This window comes from Rattus norvegicus, chromosome 3, assembly GCF_036323735.1.
Source record: "Rattus norvegicus strain BN/NHsdMcwi chromosome 3, GRCr8, whole genome shotgun sequence".
NCBI lineage: Eukaryota > Metazoa > Chordata > Mammalia > Rodentia > Muridae > Rattus > Rattus norvegicus.
In genome coordinates, this window is record NC_086021.1 from 165,515,667 (window position 1) to 165,540,324 (window position 24,658).

Genomic DNA, 24,658 nt, shown 5'->3' on the forward strand with positions numbered 1-24,658 from the left:
GTGAAGCCACCTGGAAGCTGTTGACCACACATACCAGAGTTCAGCTCCTAAGACAGGAGCTGGGGAGGGAAGGTGAGCAGCTTCCCAAAGGAAATGGAACTGACCATAGAGGCTGAGATTGCCGGTCTGACTTGCCTCTGGCTAACCTTGGGGCAGCCCACTGTGATTAACCATGATTGCCCCATCTAGCCTATTCTGCAATCCCCCTACGAGATGACTTGAGAAGCTATGAGTGGGGCAGATTGACAAGTTCATCTATCACTGAGGAAGTCTGACACAGAAGCAGCAGCACAGGGGCCAGAACTCCAGCTGGTTTTATCAAGTTTTTTTGTTTTTGTTTTTGTTTTTGTTTGTTTGTTTGGTTGTTTTTTTTTTTTTTGCATCTGATCCCTGTACTCTCTGAGTCTGTAGTCCCTCTGTGAAGCTCAGTTTTCTCTTCTGTGAATTGAGAATACTAATTGCCAAGTTTTCATCCCTATACTGGGTCACTGTCTCAGAATTTTAGCACCAGTAAAAAGTGTGGACACATCTATTGGCAAGGGAGACTTGGTCTTGGTAAGGGACAGAAATGGGAAATAAACTCAGATCAAACCCTTGACCAACTGAAGGTTAGAGATATGCAGGTATGGTGAAAAAAAAATGAGACCAGTAAAGGGGGCGGAGGGACTCATCCTTTCTAGGGATGGCAAGGATTTGGATACAGCTTTTATGGTTTCTCGCCATTGACAACTGTCATGGTGCTGGAGGTAGGCATCTTAAGAGGCTCGATAATGGGGGCTGGAGAGATGGCTCAGTGGTTAAGAGCACCGACTGCTCTTCCTGAGGTCCTGAGTTCAAATCCCAGCAACCACATGGTGGCTCACAACCATCTGTAATGAGATCTGATGCCCTCTTCTGGTGTGTCTGAAGGCAGCTACAGTGTACTCATACAATAAAATAAAATCTTAAAAAATAAATTTATAAAAAAAAAAAAAAAAAGAGGCTCGATAATGAAGATGGAGGTCGTCCTCTGTTCTGTCAGTCATTGTAGATACAGCCAGTCTTGGTAAAGTCACCTGAAGAAGAGATTGATTGAAGGCCTTTGAAAATCCGGTCTTTACAGATAAACAAGCTTATAATCAGGTAGGTAGAGTTGGAAATACAAGATTAGAGGAGGGTCCCACATTGGCTAGGATTAGTGAAAAGATTAGAAGTAGTGTCTATATATCCCCCAGTGGCTCTGGTTCTTGGTGAATTCTGATGCACAGAACCACCCAGCACAAGGCTAGGCCCACAAATAGTCATTTATTATACCACATTATTTGCTTTGTTATTAAATGCACAGTACATCGATGAGGGCTATGTGCTAGGTTCTAAGGAAATCGAGAGGAAAAAGACAGGCAGGATTCCTCACTCAGTGCGCGATTTAGAGCTTGACTGTTGTATTCCGTAAGGCCTAGAAAACACTGGGTGGTCACTGCTGGAGGAACTGCTGTGGTGGCTGTTGAAAGAACTGCTTCTCTCTTTAGGCAACAGCCTTGGTTCTGAAACTAGGGAGACTTGGAGGTAATAGGGAACTTCTGACATGGTGACTGGCATAGTAAATGTGGCTGAAGTGTGACAAACCACGACTGTGTGCCAACACCTGGACCATGCTTTGGCTAGTCCGTGTCTGCTTGAGACCAAAGGACTGCAGCTGGTTGAGTATGTTTCTGGACGGGGATATAAAGTGTATAGTTTAATTAAAATCGTTATTCACAATTCGGGAAGTTAAATGAACCAGTAAGAAGAAAATGGCAGTGCTTTATCGTGAGGAACCTGGAAGCACGGGCCATTTCTTCTGAGACCGGGGACTCCGCCGGACTACTTTTTCTGTAGCACCTATCCGGCTCCAAAGCAGCCGAACTTCCGTCCAGTTTCCGCGGAGCCCGAACGTGAGGTAATACGGTGAGTGTCAGCTCTTGGTGCTCCTTTCGTCCTTTGGTTTCGTTAAATGTGATCGGGTCACCTCGTTTCTTGTCTCAGAATCGCGCCGGCGGAGTCTGAATTTGTGATCTGGTGTCTCGGGAGGCCTTTATTTCTGAAAACCCATCTCCAGGGACACCATGGTCAGGCTCTCTGGGGCTCACGAAGTAACTTTTCCCCCCTTTTAACTGTAGATCTTGGGAACCAGAGATCGTATACTCACTGGAGCTGGTTCTGCGTGGCTTCCTGTAAGTCACCCACCTGGCTTCCTGGCTTTATTTAAATGTATATTGTAGTAAGTAAGTTTTAAGCTTCGTGCATACGCTAGGGACCTAGGACTCGAGTTCTGGAGGCATGACAGTCTTCAATCAAGTACACAAAGTTACACACCAGTCACTGGAATTGAAAGGCTTCAAGGTATCCAGAGTATAATCACGGAACTTTTGACTTAGTCCTGGGTCGAGGAGGCTTTACAAGATTAGAAAAAAAAAAAAAGTTTGACAAAATGCTGTGGGTAGAGTTTTCTCTGGTTTGAGGGTCAGAAAGAAGCCAGTGTGGTTGGAACAGTCGTCGGATTGGGGTGGTATTAAGTAAGCTGAAGAATTGCCAAAAGTAATTCTTGTAGCATTTTCGGGCCATAGTAAGAATTTTATGTTCCCTAAAGCCAGATAGAGAAGGCATTGAGGACCAAGGACTCTTGCTCTTGGGAGTTGGTGAATAGGCTGAGGAGGTGTCTTTCTGTATTGCAGGGTTGTGAAGAATGCATCCCATTTGTATGTTCCAGACTTTTTTTGACTGAACTACAGGCACAAGACTTTTATGCAGTGACCACGCATAGAGGCACAGGCCTTCATGGAACCAGTCCTATCCTTGTTCCTTGTGGCATTTTGATGGCTTAAAACTTCTCTTCTCAGTGCTGGAGAGATGACTTGGTGGTTAAGTGACTTGCCTGCTCTTCCAGAGAATTTGGACTCAGTTCCTACCACCTTTATGGTGCTAAAACTACCTCTAACTCCAGTTTCAGGGAATTCAGCATCCTCTTCTGCTTTCTGTATAACTTTTTCCATTATTTCAGATTAGCTTTATGTCTAAAAATGATTTCTTAACTCAAGTTATGTCTTGCAGTTTGAAAAAGAGTGCTGATTTAGAGACCTTTCTTCTGTTTGTTTGTTTTTAAGGTAAAGACAATAAAGTGTACGCCTAATATTTTTTTAAAGATTTATTGTATTTATGAGTACACTGAAGCTATCTTCAGACACACTAGAAGAGGGCATCCAGCCCATATTTTTTGTAAAAGGATTTTTGTTTGTTTGTTTGTTTGTTTTAAATAAAAGAATAGGGGCTGGAGAGATGGCTCAGTGGTTAAGAGCACTGACTGCTTTTCCAGAGGTCCTGAGTTCAAATCCCAGCAACCACATGGTGGCTCACAACCATCTGTAATGAGATTTGATGTCCTCTTCTGGTGTGTCTGAAGACTGCTACAGTGTATTTATAATAATTAAATAAATCTTTTTTAGGGCTGGAGAGATGGCTCAGCGGTTAAGAGCACCCGACTGCTCTTCCAGAGGTCATGAGTTCAATTCCCAGCAACCACATGGTGGCTCACAACCATCTGTAAAGAGATCCGATGCCCTCTTCTGGTGTGTCTGAAGACAGCTACAGTGTACTTATATATAATAAATAAATAAATCTTTAAAAAAAAAAAATAAATCTTTTTTAAAAATTAAAAAAACAACAGCAAGACACACTTGATTTTCCTGATTGTTAATTTTGAGGCCACCTCTGTAAAACACAAACATCTGTTTTTCAGTGGTCTTATTCTGTGAATATTTCTTTTTTTTTTTCTTTTTTTTTTTTTTTTTGGTTCTTTTTTTCGGAGCTGGGGACCGAACCCAGGGCCTTGCGCTTCCTAGGCAAGCGCTCTACCACTGAGCTAAATCCCCAGCCCCGAATATTTCTTTTAGGGCCCAGTAACAATCCCGCACAGTGCCTGTAATCTGAGTGTGTGTCTGTTGGACTGGTGAGTGACTTCCTACTCAATTTAGTAAAAGTCGGAATAGTTGATTGGCTTAAATTGGTTCATGCTGAAAACATTCTTACAAATACTGCAGAGACAGCGTCTGCTACACAATTGTGTTTTACATTGTGTGCATGTGAGTGAATGATGGGGTGGTGGGTCATATGCTGGGGCAAGCATGTGAAGGTTAGACAACTTTGTGGGTTCTCTTTTCTCCTTCTACTTTATAGTATCTGGCCATCGAAGTGAGGTTGTCAGGCTTAAAAGGCAAATGCCCTTACTCACTGAGTATTTGCCAGCAACCCCTGATGCCTTTGTTTTTAACCAAAGGGTCTTTATAAGGAATTTAAATGTGGATAAAATAAAGAATCTAAGCCTCTCCTCAAATATTGTAGACCTGCCATGTCAGTCTTCTCTGGATGAATTGTGGCTCTGTGGGAAACTGTTTGATCCCTGGACTTTAGGTGGTTTTGTTTTGTGATTACTTGCTTGTTTTTAAGACAGTGTCTTGTGTACATATCGCAGTCTGGCTTCCAATTCACTGTGTAGCTGAGAATGACTTTAACGTCTGATCCTCCTGCCTCTGCCTCTCTCACAGATGTGTGTGTGTGTGTGTGTGTGTGCGCGCGCGTGTGCAAGGATCCTTTGTGTGCAATGGACAATCACTGTACTCAGTTAACTGTCTTCCCACCAGCTGCTTGTTTTCATTGTTTGATTTTTTTTTTTTTTCCGGAGCTGAGGACCGAACCCAGGGCCTTGCGCTTGCTAGACAAGCGCTCTACCACTAAGCTAAATCCCCAACCCTTCATTGTTTGATTTTTGAGACAGTCTCTAGCAATCAAGGGTGATCTTGAACTCCCGATTTCTCTGCCTCGGTCCAGCAAGGGTTGGGAATACAGGTGTGTACCACTGCACCCTGCCATGTTGTCTTTAAACTAGGAAACCAGCCCTTTCTTCTCCCTCATTTTCAACGAGGTTGTTGATGAGTGAAAGAAGGGAGTTTGAAAAGCTCTCCTCCACACCTCAGACTTTTTGTTAACTTTAGATGCTCATGGGAAATTAGGTAGCCAGTTTGATTTGGTCGTCTTTGACAGATCTTATGGTATTCTCCAGTAGCAGGTTTTAGGTAGAATTGTAGCTTAAGATGACTTTTGCATTGTTCTAGTTTAAAATGAGCCATTTGAACCTTTTCCACCTTCCCCTGCTGTTGAGAGAAAGACATCTGATGGGCAGTAGACACAAGCCTGCAGTACCAGCGGGCAGGTTTGCATTTGGTACTGTATGGCCACCTGTCTTTAAGGGATGCCCCTGGCGTGGTGGAATGAAGACTATTGCTCCTTAAATCACACCCCCAAATCTCTTCGATCCTGATTTTCCTCATCTGTTAGACAGATGCAGGGTTGTCATGGGGATTAAAGGGAGTTAATTTCTGTCAGGATCTAACTCAATATTTGATATAGAGAATGTGCAAGTAATAAAATAGCCTTTCCCCATATTCTGGTCAACTCATATTCATTCACTCTCTCCCACCCCCTGCCTCTCTCTGCTGTTCTAGGAGACAAAAAAAGAGTCCTGCTTTTGGTTACCCTCCACTGGCCTCATGGCTTCCATGCAGATGGATCCTGAGTTAGCCAAGCAACTCTTCTTTGAAGGAGCCACTGTGGTCATTCTGAACATGCCCAAGGGGACAGAGTTTGGCATTGACTACAACTCCTGGGAGGTGGGGCCCAAGTTCCGGGGTGTGAAGATGATCCCCCCTGGTGTCCACTTCCTTTACTACAGCTCTGTGGACAAGGCCAATCCCAGGGAGGTGGGCCCTCGGATGGGCTTCTTTCTTAGCCTGAAGCAGCGGGAGTTGACAGTCCTGCGCTGGAATGCAGTTCAGGAAGAGGTAGACCTGTCTCCAGCTCCAGAGGCTGAAGTAGAAGCCATGAGAGCCAATCTCCCAGAGCTGGACCAGTTTCTGGGACCTTACCCATATGGTACACTCAAGAAGTGGATCTCACTCACCAACTTCATCAGTGAGGCCACCATGGAGAAGCTGCAGCCTGAGAGCCGGCAGATCTGCGCCTTCTCAGATGTGCTTCCCGTGCTTTCCATGAGGTACACCAAGGACAGGGTGGAACAGAACCTACCGCTCTGTGGCACCGAGTGCAGAAGCTACCAAGAGGGCTTGGCCCGGCTGCCTGAGATGAAGCCCAGGGCGGGGACAGAGATCCGCTTCTCAGAGCTGCCCACTCAGATGTTCCCAGCAGGTGCCACACCAGCAGAGATCACCAGGCACAGCATGGACTTGAGCTATGCCCTCGAGACTGTGCTCAGCAAGCAGTTCCCTGGCAACCCCCAGGATGTCCTTGGTAAGAAGGAGCTAGGCTTTGGGGGAGGATGCTAGTGGGGGTGCTTAGAATAGAGGCTCATCTTGGCTTATCTGCCCAGTGTTCTTAAAGGAGGTAGGAGGTGGACTGCTAGTAGTCATTGGAATGCATCTTCACCCGTAGCCTAGAGACTTTAAGTCAAGAGCTCTAAAATGGGTCTAGCTGGCTGGCTGTCTTATCTAATGATTTGAGCATCTTACATGAGCCTGTGTACGTAATCCCATGTTTGAAAATTGCTGACATAGCCTACCCCTGCAAAGAGGAAGGATTTGACCAATAGTGGTCACGGTGAGATTGGAGCCCAAGGCTCCTAGTTGCTAGGCCTGATCTGTGTTCCTAGAAGCCTTCACCTAACATCTCAGTTTGCTTTTGAATTTTTTTTTTTTTTTTTTTTACCAGAGTTTATTTAGGGCATGGGGAGGGGAGTTGAGGGAATAGAGACAGAGAAAGGCAGAGGTGGGAGGGGAATGGGGAGAGAAGGCTGAGGAAAGAGAATAAGAGAGTACCTCGCTTTTGACTTCTTAAAATGTTTCTCTTTTTACTGGCTTAGACCAGGACTTTTATTTTTATTTTAATTGTTATAGTTTTATTGCTGCTTACACTCTTAATTTTAAAATAATATGTACTTATCACAGAATAAAAATAAAATTTACTCTAAGTCCTATACCTAGAAACAACTATCTTCATGGTTGAGTGCAGTTTTTCTTTTCTTTTTTCTCTTTTTCCTGTGTGTTTCTATGTATTTCTCTTATCCTTTGTATGCCAGTCTTTTCAGTTGAGGTATATTGTAGGAGTGTATGTGGGTTTTCTAGGGACAGGATTAGAGGGCAATGTCCTGTGCTGTGCTGTGCTGTGCTGTGCTGTGCTGTGCTGTGCTGTGCTGTCAGCATTTCCATCACCGCTCATCTGCTTTACAACTGTATAGCCCAGAGCTGTGCAACTAGTTCTCAGTGGCCACTCCATAGGCGCTCCTAGTTCCTGTTGTAAATAGAGCCTCTTGAGCACTGTGGTGAAGGTGCCTGGGTTCAGGGTTGGATTGTGCAAGAATTGCCAGATTTGCCTCCTCTCTCAGCAGGTGGTGGGAGACAGTTCATCACCTTTGACAGCACCCAGCATAGATTCTTAGACTTTTCAGTTCAGGGGTTGAAAAGCTGCCATCTTTCTATTTCTGAACATTAGTGACAACAAACATTTTGGCATGCTCTCTGTGTGTGTTTGTGCACGTGCCACATATGGCAGCCAAAGGTTAGCCTCTGGGGTATTGTTCCTTAAGTTCTGCGGACCTTCTTCTTTTGAGATAGGGCCTCTCATTGACCTCGAACTCACCAAGTAGACTAGGTTGGCTGGGAGTAGACCCTGGGTAGGCATCTGCCTGTCTCTGCCTCTCCAGTGCTGGGGGTGAGAGCACGTGTACCACCACTTCAGCTTTTTAAATTCCAGTTCTGGGTCCGGACTCTGGTCCATGTTCTTTGCAAGACAAGCATTTCCCTGACTGAGCAGCTCCCCAGCCCCTGTAACACCTCTAATGCCAGTCCTTATTGTCTATAAACTGTCCAGGGCATCACATAACTTCCTAGTGGGGAAGGTTGGTGACAAGTTTGGTTATAGACCTTTTTATATCCCTGGCTGAACTGATGATAAAATGGATATTTTATAGGTGCATCATGGGGCTGGAGAGCTGGTTCAGTGGGTAACAGCACTGACTACTCTTCCAAAGAACCCTGGTTCAATTCCTACATCCACATGGCAGCTCACAGCTGTCTGTGGCACCAGTTCCAGAGGATGTGGCACCCTCACGCTCGGACAGAACACCAATGCACATAACAAATAAATCTTTACTAGGTGCATTGTAATGCATGACATACTATGTTATATGAGTAACCCCTGGATCTTGCTAAACATGATTAGGAATCTTGTTTTCTATCTCTTAAACATTTCAATATGCAAAATATATCCATGCCAGGCATAGGTGGCATACATCTTGAATCCCAGCACAGGGAAGGCAGAGACAGGTAGATCTCAATGAGTTCGAGGCCAGCTGGGACCTTGTTTCAAAAAAAAAAAAAAAAAAAATATATATATATATATATATATATATATATACACATATACATACACACACACACATACATACATATGTACATACATACATATTCATTCTGTATTCATTTCTTTAGAAGCAGGGTCTTTGTAACCCAGGATCCTGGAACTTGCAGTGGCAGTGATTCCCCTGCCTCCTATCTCCCAAGTGCTGGGATTACAGGTTGAACCACTACATCCTGCTCAGATGCAGTCTGTCTGCCAGGCAGGACCCAAGTGGCTTGCACACGTACAGTGGCTTCCGGATCATTGGGTCTTTGTTGGAGACAGGTATCTGTTGGAGATTGGGAATAGGAGCTAGCATTCTGAGTGCTGCTGTGTGCCCATATTAGTCTGAACACAACATGCACTGTAGAGATTTACCCTTCATTATAACACTCAGATAAGAAAACGGAGGCACAGCAGAGTAAGTAACTTGCCTTAGGTCATACTGCTGCTAAGTGGGAGAGCTAAGATTTGAATCCAGGAAGTTTGGCTCCAGAGTCCATGCTCTTAGCCCTCAGCTGCTCACTGAGATGGAATCAGAGCCCTGTGAGTAAATGAACAAAACAAAGCCGACTGGTGGGCTAGCCCTACAAGAGGACCTTAGGGATTTCCTGCTGTGGAGACTCTCAAAGTGTTCCTACCCAGCATCAGATCTGTTACAGCTTTCTTCCATTATTCAAAACATTAGTCATACAGTCTTGGACACACCCTTGACCCCATCTTAAGATGAGAAAGATGCTACCTTTCCTGATGACCTAGAGGAATAGGGCTAAGGACTGTGAGCGTGACGTGTGATGGCAGCTTTTCACCAGCTCTAGAGTTGTTCGTGTCATCTGGGAAACTTAGAAGAGTAGCCACTAAAGGGTGACCATGTCAGTGACTCAAATGTTAATTGTAAAATACTACACTTTAGGGGCTGGAGAGATGACTCACCAGTTATGGGCACTGACTGCTTTTCCAGAGGTCCTGAGTTCAAATCCCAGCAACCACATGGTGGCTCACAACCCTCTGTAATGGGATCCATGCCTTCTGGTGTGTCTGAAGAGAGAGACAGTGCACTCATATACATAAGATGTAAAAGCAAACATATAGACAAAAAACTTCACCCCGATCTTGTTTTTACAAATCCTGGACCCTGTTATCTTTGCTTCTTTCCCCCATATATGAATAACTTTAATGAAATGTGTACACGTTATGCCCATATGGAAAGACTAAAAACTTCTTTCAAAACTCTTGGCACATCACTGCTTACCAAAACCTCTGAGGTGACAAACAGAGGCAGCTTTACTTACTTTCTGTTTTTAAACTTTAGGATTTATTTTATTATTTTTAAGTTGTGTGTGTGTGTGTGTGCGCACGCGTGCGTGCGTGCGTGCGTGCGTGTGTGTGTGTGTGTGTGTGTGTGTTAGATATGTGTATGGGTGCAGGTGCACACAGAGACCAGAAGATCCCCTGCGGCGAGAGTCACAGGTGGCTTAGCTGCCTGTAGCAAGTGCTAGAAACTGAACTTCAATCCTCTGGAAGAGCAGCAAATAGTCCTAACCCTGGCTACCTCTCTAACTCGAGCAGCTTTGCTTTTAATGGGATGTAGTAATTCTGATGGGCAGGTTTAGGGCCCACATACTGAAGTGTGAGGTGGGTGTACAGTAGTTCCTCCTCTTCCCTTGTGGCCCAGTGTTGAGTATATACCTGGCCACGGTTCGGTGGCTCATGGTTTGAACCGATAGCAGTTCAGCAAGTGTTTGCCCAGTGCTTATTGGATGAAGACTCCCGTTCTAAGTTCTATTGGATGACAAGGGCCCAGGCTCCCTGGGACTAAGATGTGGTGTGAAGGACGGCATTGTAAATCATGTAGGGAAGTGTCGGCCGGGGCTTCATGCTCTGAGGATCTTAGCCCTTCTCTGTACCTCACAGGTGAACTCCAGTTTGCCTTTGTGTGCTTCCTGCTGGGCAATGTGTATGAGGCATTTGAGCACTGGAAGCGGCTCCTGAACCTCCTGTGTCGGTCTGAAACTGCCATGGTGAAGCACCACGCCCTGTACGTCAGCCTCATCTCCATCCTGTATCACCAGCTCGGTGAGATCCCGGCTGACTTCTTTGTGGACATTGTCTCCCAGGACAACTTCCTCACCAGTACCTTACAGGTGGGTACTCTGCGCTGATGCCAATGTGGTTCATCAGGAAGGCACCCATGTGAGACCACCCTCTGGCGGGTCACCTTTTTCTTTCGCTGTTTTCCATGACGGTTCTGATGTTTCCTAGTTCTCTATCTTGTACTGTGTTGTGAGCACCTCTTTGCCAGAGACCCCGTCTCTACTGTCTGTCCACATGTCACCCACAAAGGGCCCACACTAGGTACTTAGAATCCGTTTCCTCTCCACTGCCTAGCTGGTTGTTTTTTTTTTTTTTTCCTTCGGAGCTGGGGACCGAACCCAGGGCCTTGTGCTTGCTAGGCAAGCACTCTACCACTGAGCTAAATCCCCAACCCCACCTAGCTGTTTTTTATTACTATAAGGGAGTATGTGAGGCAGTCTAATTTATCTTTTATTTCTTTTTTTTTTTTTCTTTTCTTTTTTTCGGAGCTGGGGACCGAACCCAGGCCTTGTGCTTGCTAGGCAAGCGCTCTACCACTGAGCTAAATCCCCAACCCCTATCTTTTATTTCTTAAATGTAGTGTATGAGGGTGGGCACATGCACCATGGGATGCATGTGGAGGTCAGGACACAACTTGTGGATGCCTTGTGGGTTCTGAGGAGTGAGCTCAGGTCATTATGCTGTGCAGTGAGCAATTTATTTATTTTATGTATGTGAGTATGTTGCAGCTGTCTTCAGACACACCAGAAGAGGGCGTCAGATCCCATTACAGATGGTCGTGAGCCACCATGTGGTTTCTGGGAATTGAACTCAGGACCTCTGGAAGAGCAGTCAGTGCTCTTGATTGCTGAGCCATCTCTCCGGCCCCAGCAGTGAGTGCTTTTAAAGGAAGAACTGGCTGCAGCCTCAGCCAAGGTGTATTTAGCTCTTGGCTTTGGAGTCTCAGAGCGTAGGACCTGTTGGCTCTACCAGTGACAACCTCTGTGAAAACCAACCAAGAACCCCACTGTTGCTACATCAATCCTTCCCAAGAGCACTACCCAGTGAGCTAAGAACCTCTCCCAGGCCCCACCTCTTACAATCACCAAACACATGGAACTTCCAAGGCAAGAACCCAGGGGCATATAAAGCACAGTAAACCCGAGCGCCAGCTCCTAGTTCTTGCCGAAGCTGAGTTGATGCAGCTGGTGAGGCCGAGTTTTGAAGCCTGTTATTCCCAAAGAAGCATCTGCAGCTCCTTAGATCTCATTTAAGCATTAAAGCAACTTTGATTTCCTGTTCAAACAAAATGTGCCAGTTTCTGCAGAGATTCTCTGACAGAAACAGTAAAATTTGCTTTTAACTTGGCAATTAAATTTTCATTATGAGTGGTAATTAGGGAAAGAGCTTCAAACAAGTTAGAGTCTTCATCCTGTACTATTTCCTCCCTTGGCAAACAGATTCCATTCCTTTATGGACTTGGGACAGCCTCTGTCACTCACATTTTGTAACTCTCAAGTTTTGCAGAGACAGAAGCAGCTAGTTGTCTGTTCCCATAGCTCCTGTGCCAGCCATGTAGCTCTCCTGCGTGTGATGCCCCGTAAGGCCCGTTCCATCGAAGGTGGTGTCTGACTCTTATTATACCCGCCCACAGAAGAAGCTAGTATTTGTCAATGCCGTTGGGTAACAGACACCATGGTTATTGTGTTAGATGATGTCTAAGTTACTTGTTCTGCTGCTGTGACCAGATAACCTGATCAAAGCAGCATAAAGGAGAATTAGCTTGATTTATTCTTGAATTTATAGTTCAAAGTTCCATCCCATTGTAGTGGGGGAGTCCAGCAGCAGGAGTCTGAGGCAACCGCTCACATGGCTTCCACGGTGTAGAAGCAGAGGGTGGATGCCTGTGTTTAGCTCACTTGCTTCTCTGTACATTCCAGGATCCTAGCCTGGGATTACTGGGTCAATCTCTGTGCCTCAGTTAACCTAATCAGCAAAATCCCCACAGGCATGCCCGGGTGATTCTAGCTCCTATCAGATCGGCCCCTGAGGTTAACCATCACATGTGTCTGTTGGACAGATCAGATCGTTCTCATTTTTCAAATCAAGAAACAAACCTGGTAAGTGGTTGCCTAACAGTTTCAAGGCTCTGGGTTCAATTCTCAGCACTGGAAAAAAGAATTAGTACATAGCGCCCCCTGCCTCTCTGTGGATGCTGTTTCTCAGAAGGTACAGAACACTCTTCCAGAGCTGCCATGCTTTTGGAAGGGGCTCTAGTTAGGCAGCATTTGGAGGACTCACGACTGTAGTGATGGATTGTCAAGTGATGGCTTGAGCCTGTTGTGTTCTACTTCAGAAGAATTAAACTGCCCTTTTCTGTTCTTGTGGAACAGACGAGTTAAATCTTTGTTCCACCTCTAGGGGACCCTCCTCACAGCATCACTGAGCTGCCAGGCAGTGTGAGGCGGATATCAAGCGCTAACTTGTCCCCGTTGGTGCAGCTATGGGAAATGACGCAGCCCAGGGAGTGAGGTACTACCCTCACGATGTGAGTGAATACTGTCACACAAGCACAGGAAGGTCATGGGAATCTGCAAAAAATGCCCAGGGCCCAGCTGGATTGCTTGATGCCCGCGTGGGTTGTGTAGGACTGAAAGTTTGAAAAACTCTCTGAACAAGAAATGTAATGTCATTTAGTTGTTTGGGGCCTTTTATTTTTAGACAAGCTCTCTAGCTCTAGTTGGCTTCAAACTCCCTTTGTAGCAAAAAATGGCTTTGAATTTCAGATCCTGCATTGTCTGCGTCCCAAGTCTTGGGATTACAGGTGTGTGCCAGACACCCAGTTTATGGGATACTGGGGATAAAACGTGGGGCCTCACCTACTTACTGAGTTATACCAGCTGATGCCACTGCTGGAGAATGTTTAGGATATATGCCTTTATAACACCACACCAGTAAGTGTTCTTGAACAGCCGTTATGTACTGCATCCCACTGCAATTGTCGAGGAGTGCAAATAGGACTTAGCTAGGGTTCCTGCCCTCCAGGGCTCACTGATTTAGGAGGACTAACTGAGCACCTGCTATATACACGATTTTGTTCTAAGTAAGTACACTTGAACAAGAGTGTCAAAAGTCCCTGACAGCAAGAAGTAAACAGATGATTTAAGTGAAGAATTACCGGTAGTGGTGTTACAGGCCTGCCCTGTCCCGTGGTCAGAGCTCAGGCCTTGGTCTCTCCTAGACTACATCAGCCTCTGTGCTCAGCTCGTTAAACCATCTGCTTCCTGCACTGCTGCCTCTGTTGCTCCAAAATGTAGCTCTGATCCCATTTCTCAGTGGCTCTCAATTGCCTGGGAAGTGTAAGGTGCCGGCCTTGGCCCTGAGGCTTGTTACTGGGCTCTCGGCCTTGTCCCCAGCTACTCTGTTCTCTCATCACCGCAAGCCCCAGACAGGCCACACTGTTCCATGCCGCTTCCCTTCCCTCCCCTCCCCTCCCCTCCCCTCCCCTTCCCTTCCCTCCCCTCCCCTCCCCTTCCCTCCCCTCCCCTCCCCTCCCCTCCCCTCCCCTCCCTCCCCTTCCCTTCCCTTCCCTTCCCTTCTCTTCTCTTCTCTTTCTTCTCTTCTTCTGAGATGGGATCTTGTTTTGTTTCTGAGGCTGGCTTTGAACTCCTGGACGTACGTGACTGTCAGTCTAAGGAACTAGAACATACACACGAGCACTGTGCCTGGTCTCCCTTTGTTTTAATTTTAAAAAGCACGTCCTCTGAGTCTGACTTCCTCTGTCAGCACATTTGAAAATGTTCAAAGCCATATTGACTATAGCTTGTTTTTAGAGTGTTCCCTGGAACTTCATATAACTGAAACTTTACATCCATATGTCTGCCTCCTGGGCAGCACCTGAGTCTCCTCAGCCTGCCCTGTCCTTGCCCGTACTCTGTCTGTGTGAGGCCGTCCCTTGTCTCTGCCTCCTTCGGTGCCCTCAGCCTGTTCCATACTTGCCACTAGCATCCTGCAAGGATCTTGAAGCTAATCCAGCGTTTCCCACAAAACTATAGACCTGCAGTTTTTTCTCATTGGTCATTTTCAACACCTAGTCAACACCTAACACTTTACATTTGACCTGTGTTACTACTTGTTTTTTTCACATGTAAAGTGTTGATAATTCCTTTGATAATGCAGATACATGTGTAAACAGTAAAGTCTGAGTGGCACATGTCCTTAATTCCAGCACGTGGGAGGCAGAGGCAGGTGGATCTCTGCGAGTGCCGGCCTGGTCTACATAGCAAGTTCCAGGATAGACAGGTCTACAGAGAAACTCTGTCTCAGAAAATAAAAAGCATTCATACACAGAAACAGTAAAGTGTTATAAAGGGCATTGATGCATCAAAAGGGAGGGGCAGATTATGGCTGGGGTTAATATTGAGGGGCTTAAGGGATTCAGACGAGCTTTATGTGGGGGATATTGATATTTCAAAAGCACAGTTGGGACTAGGATATTACAAAGCTTTTTTTTTTTTTTGGTTCTTTTTTTCGGAGCTGGGGACCGAACCCAGGGCCTTGCGCTTCCTAGGTAAGCGCTCTACCACTGAGCTAAATCCCCAGCCCCCCCTTTTTTTTTAAAATGCAGCTCAGTTGGTTCTTTCCTCACAAGGACAAAGTCCTGGGTTCCATCTCCGATACCACATTACCACTAGCATCCTGCAAGGGTTGCGCTTCTTGAAGTTAATACAGCGTTCCCCACAAAGATGTTTTTTTAACACCATCTTGGCAGTGAGAATCTGATCCCCCATGCAGAGGCACTCACTTGGGGAGTTTGTAACTGAATGAATCAGGCCTTAAAAGCTTCCTCAGCTTGCTGTCTCCTCTCTCCTCAGCTCGTCAAGTGGAGCTAACTTCCTTGCTTAGGCACATAAATGTCTGCTGTTTGTGGAGAGGGACTGGTATGTGTGTGTAAGCACTTACAGACATTAAAGACAGCCACATTAGCATGGATAAAATCGGCACCATAATGGCCTCAGCCATTGATTTTTTTTCTCCAACCTTCCCATGTGAGACACTTGAATAAATGCCACAGGCTTTTATAAATCCCTTGGATTTGGCTCAAATAAAAATGATTTGTTTTACAAAAAGGCTTTTTTTCTCTTTCATTTAAAGCAACTTAACTCACCATAATTTCTTTAAAGTCAATGAAAAGATAATCTGGAATTAATAGTGTGTTGGAAAGCGCTGTGCACAGAACAAGGGCTCTGCCCCGCCCACATCGTGTTTAGGCACAGTTACACACCTGTGACCTTGTGTTGTCACACAGCTCTACAGGCGAGCTTCCTGCTCTGCCTCTGTTCTGGGCGCTGTCTCCAGCAATTGTGTCTGTAGGGTTTTGTTTTTGCTTTGTTTTTTGTTTTTTGTCTTATTTTTACGGTGGGTGAGGTTTAGTTTATCTCATGCTAGCGTCAAACTCACTATTAATGTACACGATCTTTAACTTGTGATCCTCCTGCCTCCACCTCCCAGGTGCCAGGTTTCCTAGCATGTGCTACCATGTGCAGGTAATGTGGTATTGGAGATGGAACCCAGAACTTTGTCCTCGTGAGCTGCACCCCTCGTCTCAATAACACCTATAACGTTTTCATAGTAAACTTTAAAAAATTAATGTGTCTGGGAGTTTTGCCCACATGTATGTTTCTGTACCATTTGCATGCCTAGTGCCCATGGAGACCAGAAGAGGATGTCTGGTTCTCTGGAATTGAGAGTTATGGACTGCTGTGGGCTACCATGTGGGTGCTGGGAGTCACGCCAGATCATCTGGAAGAGCAGCCAGTGGTCTTAACCACTGAGCCATCTTTCCAACTTCAGATCATAAACCTTTCTACCTCCTTCTGCCACTGACTGTGGCTTTGTATGCTCAATGTGCATTGTCTCGTTTAGCTCTCAAAACAGGGCGAGACGTTGCATATACGGCCACATCATACGGTACATGCCTAATGTTTTCATTTACACTCATAGAACCAGGGCTGACAGGGCTGAGATCTGGATCTGAAGTCCATTGTAGGAGAGCACACATTTATCATTATAGCTCCAGTGGAAACAACCCGAGTTTTCTGAATTGAGCTTGGAAGACAAGATTCCAGGCTGGGGACAAGGCTCAGCAGATAAAGGTGCTTGCCACCAAGGCTGCGACTTAAGTTTCATCTGAGAACCCCACGTGGTGACTCCACATGCATGCTGTGTGCACATGTAAATTAAGTAAGTGTAAGTTTTAGAAAAATCATTAAAGACATGAGGCCAGGCATGCTGGTACATACCTCGGGAGGCAGGGCAGGGGCAGGGGCTCTCTCTGAGTTCCGGGCCAGCCTGGACTACATAGCAAGTTCCTTGTCAGCCAGGACCACACAGAGAATCTGTTGTAAAGAAGCAGTGAGCCGGTGCTTTTCACTCTGACTCACCACTACCCCAGTGCAGTCGTCTTTAAAACCACTCGGGTCACAGAGATAACACTGTTCTTCTGGCCAGCTTCTTTTCTGAGTCAGTCACTTGAGCAGGTCTGTTATAGCTAAGGAAGTTTCTTTCCTGGACTAGCCATAAAACTAGGATAAGATAGACTCAGCTATCCTCTGTGATGCAGTCACTGTGCAGACCCCAAGCTTTGTGTTTGAAAAGCATTAATATGGGGTTGGGGATTTAGCTCAGTGGCAAGCGCAAGGCCCTGGGTTCGGTCCTCAGCTCCAAAAAAAAAAAGAGGAAAAAAAAAAAAAAAAGAAAAGAAAAGCATCAATATTTATCACTGGAGTTTTGGGGCCTTTTTTTGTTTTTGTTGTTTTTTCTTTTTTCAATTTCATAATAGATTTAATAATTAAAGTTCACACTTTATTTTTATTTTATTTGGGTTTGGGGGGCTTTTGGGTTGTTTTTTATTTGGTTTTTGGTTTTTGTTTTGTTTTCACACACAGTCTCACTGTGTAGCCTAGGCTGGCCTGGAGTTCACTCTGTGGACCAAGACTCTTAAACCTACAAATCCACCTGCCTCTGCCTCCTGAGTGCTGGGACTAAAGTCCTGTGCCACTACCTTACTTGGCCCAATTTTTTTTTTTATTTTAGATAAATTCATTCATTTGCAGAATGTGATCGTCTTGTTTTAAAAGTATTCTAAAAAACAGTATCCAAGATTAATTAGCCAAAATTAAGATGATTCATTTTTTCATGGTGCTGGAAATTGTTACTTGATTTTACCTTAGGGAATAAAGTAACTAGATGATTACCAAGTTTTCTAAAGAGAGCATAGAAGTAATCTAAAAATTAAAAAAAAAAAACAGAATAAATTATTGCTTGAATACACACACACACACACACACACACACACACACACACACACACACGGTATCCCCTGCAGGAGGGAGGGTCAGTGAAAATTGAGCCAAGGCCTCACCAGTACTAGGTAATCACTGTTACTGAGTTTTATCCTAAACCCTAACTAAATGTTCTTAAACATCTTTTCTGAATTGTTTCTGAACCATCAAGCAGTGTGGTAACACACTCTGTAGTCCCAGCATTTGGGAGAAAGCCTGAGTGAGGCAGGACTGAAAATCGGAGGCCAGATTGGGCCACAGAGTGAATTCAAGGCCTTGCTAAGACAGTGTCTTAGACAAACTATAAAGAAAAATAGGTGGTAGGGGCTGGGAATGGGAGCGGGGAGGGAGGCCAAAAGGTTTAACTGTACAAGGGCAACACCAGAGCATTTTTAAGGGCAAACAACCTGTTCTGAGACCTAAGTATGGTGAGGCCTCAACAAATCCACAGAGGCTTCCTGCCTGGGGACCAGATTCCGAAAGAAAAGCCAATGCCCATGCGTAATCGTCCACTGGCTGCATAGTTATGGGTAGTCTCCCAAGTCAGACAGTGCCGTAGGAACACTTAATTGTGTACAAGTGTACGTCAGTAAAGCTGGTCTGTCTTTAAAAATGACAGTCACTGTGGTTCTGTGGCCCAGGTTCCAGAGACTGGCAAAGGTGACAGTTGTAGAAGTATCCACAGAGCAAGATTAAGAGTTTAGGATCAGGGGCTGGGGATTTAGCTCAGTGGTAGAGCGCTTACCTAGGAAGCGCAAGGCCCTGGGTTCGGTCCCCAGCTCCGAAAAAAAAAAAAGAACCAAAAAAAAAAAAGAGTTTAGGATCAGGGATGTATTTGCTTTGTTGAGAAAGAAGGAGGCTGTAGTGGAGAAACTAAGATTGACTGTCCCGGCCTGCTGGGATCCTGCTGAGCACAGTGTAAGGGAGTAGTGCTCGCCTGCCCTCCATGGTGTGGTGACCCAGCATCCTTGTATGAGGGGAGTAGTGCTCGCCTGCCCTCCATGGTGTAGTGACCCAGCATCCTTGCGTGAGGGAGTAGTGCTCGCCTGCCCTCCATGGTGTGGTGACCCAGCATCCTTGCGTGAGGGGAGTAGTGCTCGCCTGCCCTCCATGGTGTAGTGACCCAGCATCCTTGCGTGAGGGAGTAGTGCTCGCCTGCCCTCCATGGTGTGGTGACCCAGCATCCTTGTGTGAGGGGAGTAGTGCCTGCCTGCCCTCCAGCCTTCCATGCTATAACGATAGCATAGATCTAATGACAACAAAGACAAAACACTTTTCAACCTAGAAGCTTAATAGAGAAGACCAGAGTCTTCGCTTGTACCTGCTGCTAGTTAATTTTATTCTCCGGCATGTTCAAAAAGGGGGAGGGTGGGTGATGACTCTGGGAGCAGTTTGTTCCAGTGTCTCACTTCCGGCATTGCCAAGTGCAGCTCAGTTTAAATCTGCCTGTTGTTCTTTCTGTTTGGTTAGCATCCCGGGGCCCCATCTAACTCTGTGCCAGGCTCCGGGTAATATTCTATGTTGGACACATAGGTAATTAGAATTCATTCCCTGCTCTTTTAGGCATAAACCACTGTGACATAAGACAGCATGAGAAATGCCATGGGAGAAGCCAAACCTAATGCTAGAGGAGCAGAGTTCAGAGCAATTCATTTCAGCTTAGGCCTTAGCAAGTCACATAAGCCAGCAGCATTCTGGGGCCTGGTGTGCAAGCTCATTCTAGATCATCTCCAGTGCTGTCACATAGTGAACAATTATTCCATGCCAGGAACTGCAAAAGAGCCAAAAATACATTTTCTTTGAGCCCACAGTCATCTTCATTCTTCTGTGCTTTAAACAATTTTTATGTTAGAATACCAGGAGTCCAGAATGCAGGTGTGAGAGAGCCATTATTTTGGAAGGCTTTTCTCTTGGATGAGATCGGCAGTAAATAATACGCCTGTTATTTCAGTGAAATTGAGGTAACCCTGGGCTCAGAGGAGCACACCGGAGCTTTGTTCCCCAGTCGTACTCCTCCAGGAAGTCTCTGTTCTGGCTTGCTATTGCAGTTGTGACCCCACTCCAGTGGAGAAGTTGGCGTTGCCACTTGGAATCAGCTGCAGTCTGTCTGTTGCCTTTGTCAGACAAGCTCCGTAAACCGAGTGGTGGGTGTACAGACCAGCTACAACTGGAGGACACTGAGTCATGGTTGCTATGTCCTGTTGTCATGTCTGCAATAGGACTGTAGGGTAACAGGTCTACAAACAAAAACCTTTGTATTCCCTTCTGGGTAACTGAATTTCTTTCCACCCCACATCCGGGAAGAATACATCCTGAGGGGGATTTGGTGGCACCCACCCTTAATGCCAGCACTTGCAAGGGAGAGGCAGGCTGATCTCTTTGAGCTCAAGGCCAGGCTGGCCAGGGATACATAGTAAGACCTCGTCTTTAAAAATTAATTAATCAATTAATTAAGAAAACAAATAATAAAACCACACTTTGGTGTATTTTTCTCAGAGCATGGAGGAAGTACGGTTTAATTGAAACTTTTTTGAGAACAGTAAGGTTGTTTAAGAAGTAGTAGCTTGCTCTTATTCTCAGGACCTAGACTACCCCTCAAATGTGTAAATATCACTGATCATTAGAGAAACACAAATCAAAATTACAGAGATAGCTGTCAAACCTATCTCATGACTCAAAGGTCATTGTCAAAAGATCAATAAATCAGTGAGGTGAGGAACCATTGAGCAGGCTGCAGAGAAACCGGACCCCTGGTTCTGCTGGTGGTGATGTGCTGTGGTACAGCTGCTGTGCAGTGTCCCTAAGGCAGGGTCGCCATGAGGTCTAGCAGTTCCATGTCTCGGTCTGCACCCACAGAACAGAGAGCAGGGACTCGAATATCTGTACAGCTGTGTCCGTGGAAGCTCTGTGCTCAGTGCCTAAGAGCAGGCACCCATGGCCATTGACAGGCGAATGGCAAGCAGTGTGGACTACCAGAGGCCCAAGAGGTGTTAGGGCTTAATTGCTAAGGATCTGAGTTCAGTTCCCAGCATCCATGTTAGGCAGCTCACAGCCACCTATAACTCTAGCTCCGGGGTGTTCAATGCCCACCTCCGTTCTCTGCAGCCATCATCGTGAGTATGGGTCTTCTCAGACACAGCGGCACAAATACACACAAATAAAAGTAAAACCCTCTTACAAGGTAAACGTGTGTATATAATATATATCACATGTATTATACACACATACACACAAACATGCCAGCCTACGAGTGTGTGTGAATTGGGGGTGGGGAAGCTTAGGGACAGGGTCTTACTGAGTAACCCAAGCTGGCCTTGAGCTTGAATTGCCTCTGCCTCAGCCTTCTGAGTGCTGGGATTACAGATTTACACCACCATGTCTCTTTAGTTTTAAAGAAAGGAAGTTCTATCATGTGCTTCAACATAGGTGAACCTTGAAGACCTGCTAAGTGACATAAGCCAGCCACAAAAGGACAGATACTATGACTCCTCTCTAGTCAGAGTCACAGAGACAGAAAGTTGCCAAACACCAGGGGAGCGGAATGAGAACTGGTGTGTGTGGGTAGATGTCAGTTGGAGAAGATGAGGTTTCTCAGGCTGAGCATTGGTAATGGTTGCACAATGGGGATTCACACATTGACATTGGCTAATCACTTACAAATAGTTTAAATGGAAGCTGCAGCTGTTTTACCACACTTTAAACAATGGTGATGCTTTTTAAAATGAACATTAAAGACACCTTTTAAGAGGAATAGAAGCCTCAAACTGGCAGTCTATGGCCCACTTAGAAGATCAGAGCAGCAATTCAGCCTTGTTGGCTGAAGGCCTAGGACTTTATGAGATCCAAGGGCTTATGGTCTCCCCGAACTTTTCTTTACAACGCCTGGTATACTGTGTTATCGTCTGTATTATTGCCCGGTGCCCTGTCGGTCTCCACACCCCACCCCACGCTGGGTGAGGCTGGAGAGGTAACCCTAGCGATATTACTTGTCATGGGGCATTTGTGCTCAGCGTGGTAATTTTCCATTCCAGTCCTGTTGCAATGTCTTCCTTCTTGGTTTGGGGGTGCAGAGCAGGTGTCCTGGGACGGTGCCAGCAGCAGCTGATCTACTGCCCCAGAGACTACACACCAGGAGGAAAATTCCACAGCTCTCTTGGTCCCTGTTCTCAGGAGTAACTTATCCTCTGTCCCCTGTAGGTTTTCTTTTCTTCCGCCTGCAGTGTTGCTGTGGAAGCCACCCTGAGGAAGAAGGCAGAAAAGTTCCAAGCCCACCTGACTAAGAAGTTCCGCTGGGATTTTACTTCAGAGCCAGAGGACTGCGCCCCAGTGGTGGTGGAGCTCCCTGAGAACATCGAGACTGCCTAACTGCAAATCCTCAGGCCATGGGAGACCCCTTCCCTCATGGCTATGACCCAGGCTCTCCCACTCATCTGTCCTAGAATGCCGCAGCAGTGATCCAGTCAGGTCCTGCAAAGATGGACCCAGAGCCTGTGTGCACCAGCAAATACATTCCTCTACTACAGAAGTGGCCACTCGTGGGTCCCTGTAGCCTGGCCCTGCCGCCGAATTTCAGGGAAAAAAAAGGGGGGGGGGGCTAGATGGAACCTGCCCTGGCAACAGTCTTATTCCTTCTGACAATGAGAAAATGAACATTAAATTCAGAAGAGCTATTCCATAGCTACTAAAGAAGAAAGAAACCAGATCCACCCTGGGGTCTTTGGTATTAAGTTAGTGAGTTTTTAAGTTAAATGTAAGTTTAAAGTTGAATGTGGTTTGTATAGAATTTCTGCCTGCTCCTGGTTGAATGGGAGAAACCTGCCAGAACTCAGGCCACTGACCTCTTAGGAGCTTAGCCTGGGAACGGGTGACAAGGAAGATGGTGGGTTGAGTCTGGCAGGTGGCCGGCTTCATCTACACCTCCTTCTGCCAGAAGCCCAGTGGTTGATACCTGAATTGGCTGCCGGCTGTGGGGCCTACTGCTGCTGTCACTATTGTCCTGAGGCCTCACACTGAAGCGGAACATGGAAGCCTCCCACGTAGCCCCATTTTTCACTAAGGCTACCATGACTCTTGTGATGACATGGAAATCAACAACAAAGGGGAGGCTCTCCTCTGAGCCTGCTTATTAGGCCTATTAAAGTCTGGGCCTTTTCTTCCGAGCCATGGAGATATCTGGGTAGCTTAATTCTCCCCAGTCCTGCTGTGGGGTTCTCATGAGTGCCGTCACGTCTCTGGTGTCAGGGAGTCTTGAGGACACACCCACTGTGCAGTGTGGGCAGAGTTCTGCCTCAAGAGGGTCTCCCAGGCCCTCCGCCCTGACCTCTGCCTCGGCTACTCTGGAATCCTCTTCTGAGGCTCGAGCTCACAGCAGGCCTCTGAGTGAGAGTCCTGCTGTTTAAGACTTGGTTCCTCTTGTTTCCTTGGAGATGTTTGTCCAAGAGCACAATGTACATTAAAGCCTTTGAGTTGGGGCTAATCCCCCTGTATGAGTCTCTTAGAGCTAATCTGCCTGGTTTCCAAAGTAGCCAAGCTGTTGGCCATAGACAACACTTGTACCTGCAGAACCTGCCCGGAAGACCCTGCTCACCCCCTGCAGTGTCTGGAGAAGGCAGGCAGCCAGCTTTGCCTGTGTCCAGTGAGAGAGACGCCCTGTAGCTCTACATTAACCTGGTTTTACCTTGTGGGAATTGCTATTCCTTTTTTCCCCACAAAGCCCACTCATCACAACTACCTGGGGACTGTGTTAAAAGTGCAGATCCCAGCAAATGAATTTCTGATTCGGGCTGCAACATGTGCCTGGGGCTGGGGAGTTGCCTCAATGGGTAAAGTGCTTGGAATACAAGCTTGAGACCTTCAGATCCCCAGAGCTCGTGTGGAAGCCAGGGCCACAGTGCACACCAGTACTGCAGAGATAGGGAGAGCCCAGGGGCTTTCTAGTGAGCCGAAACTTGTTAAGCTGCAGGTTCAGTGTGAGACCCTGTCTCAAAAATTAGGTGGAAAAGTGACAGAAGACATCCAGTATCAACCTCTGACCTCCACACGCTCGCACACAAAGGCACCTAACACACATACCACACATTCACTAACATACAATGTGCTGAGGGAAGGGAGACCAGACTTGTAACAAGCTTTCCTCACGTGCAATACCCAGCATAGGCAGATCCACAGGGTGACAGATGAGGACCGCCCACGGCGTGCCCTCAGAAGCAGAGGTTCGTGGTGGGACACTTGTCAAAGCGTAGACCCCTATCGCACTCCACACAGATTTAAGAGCTTTAGTTAAATTCAGTTTGTGTTTGGGGTGTTTTTTTGTTGGTGGTGGTGGTTTGTTTTTTTTGTTTTGTTTTGTTTTGTTTTTTGTTTGTCTTTTTGAGTGACATTATCAAGCAGCAACAGGTCACATTTGATGGAGGCAGCACCTCTGGGACAAAATGTGTCTCCCACAATCATTCTGAAGACAGCACCTTGCTGTTGGACCATTCCCCAAGTGTACCTGGGTTTGCCCAGAGGCCCCTCTATGAATGCTTAAAAATGCGTTGAGAAAGAGAAGCTGCTGCTTAAAGAATGCACTGTTCTGGGGCTGGAGAGACGGCTCAGCGGTTAAGAGCACGGGCAGAGGTCCTGAGTTCAAATCCCACAACCACGTGGTGTCTCACAACCATCTGTAAGGGGATCTGATGCCCTCTTCTGGTGTGACTGAAGACAGCGACAGTGTACTTACATAAAATAAATAAATAAATCTTAAAAAAAAAAAAAAGAATGCACTGTTTTGTCACCTCACTTAATCCTCACAGCAAACAGTGTGCAGCGAGTCTCACCAT

General features: G+C 46.2%; 1 protein-coding gene across 4 annotated transcripts; it reads left to right on the top strand.

The window, feature by feature from the left end:
• The first annotated feature begins 1,800 nt into the window (after positions 1-1,800).
• Positions 1,801-24,594, top strand: Aar2 (AAR2 splicing factor). Of its 4 annotated transcripts, none has more exons than XM_039104615.2 (5): positions 1,905-1,926; positions 2,139-2,361; positions 5,517-6,318; positions 10,336-10,565; positions 22,035-24,594. In XM_039104615.2, exons 2-5 carry the CDS (start codon positions 2,299-2,301, stop codon positions 22,200-22,202), a joined length of 1,263 nt encoding a protein of 420 aa, XP_038960543.1. In that variant the 5' UTR covers positions 1,905-1,926; positions 2,139-2,298; the 3' UTR covers positions 22,203-24,594. The 4 variants fall into 4 exon arrangements, with proteins under 4 accessions (XP_006235461.1, NP_001100005.1, XP_038960543.1 ...); XM_063283376.1 differs by lacking the exon at positions 22,035-24,594 and adding an exon at positions 12,503-17,259; XM_006235399.5 differs by lacking the exon at positions 2,139-2,361 and having other exon boundaries at positions 1,801-1,926.
• The last annotated feature ends 64 nt before the right edge of the window (positions 24,595-24,658 follow it).

Bases quoted from the DNA above. Each gene is read 5' to 3' on its own strand.
- Aar2 (XM_039104615.2), top strand. From the start codon at position 2,299: ATGACAGTCTTCAATCAAGTACACAAAGTTACACACCAGTCACTGGAA. The intron at 2,362-5,516 runs GTATCCAGAGTA...CTGCTGTTCTAG, and splicing joins TGGAATTGAAAGGCTTCAAG to GAGACAAAAAAAGAGTCCTG. The intron at 10,566-22,034 runs GTGGGTACTCTG...TGTCCCCTGTAG, and splicing joins TCCTCACCAGTACCTTACAG to GTTTTCTTTTCTTCCGCCTG.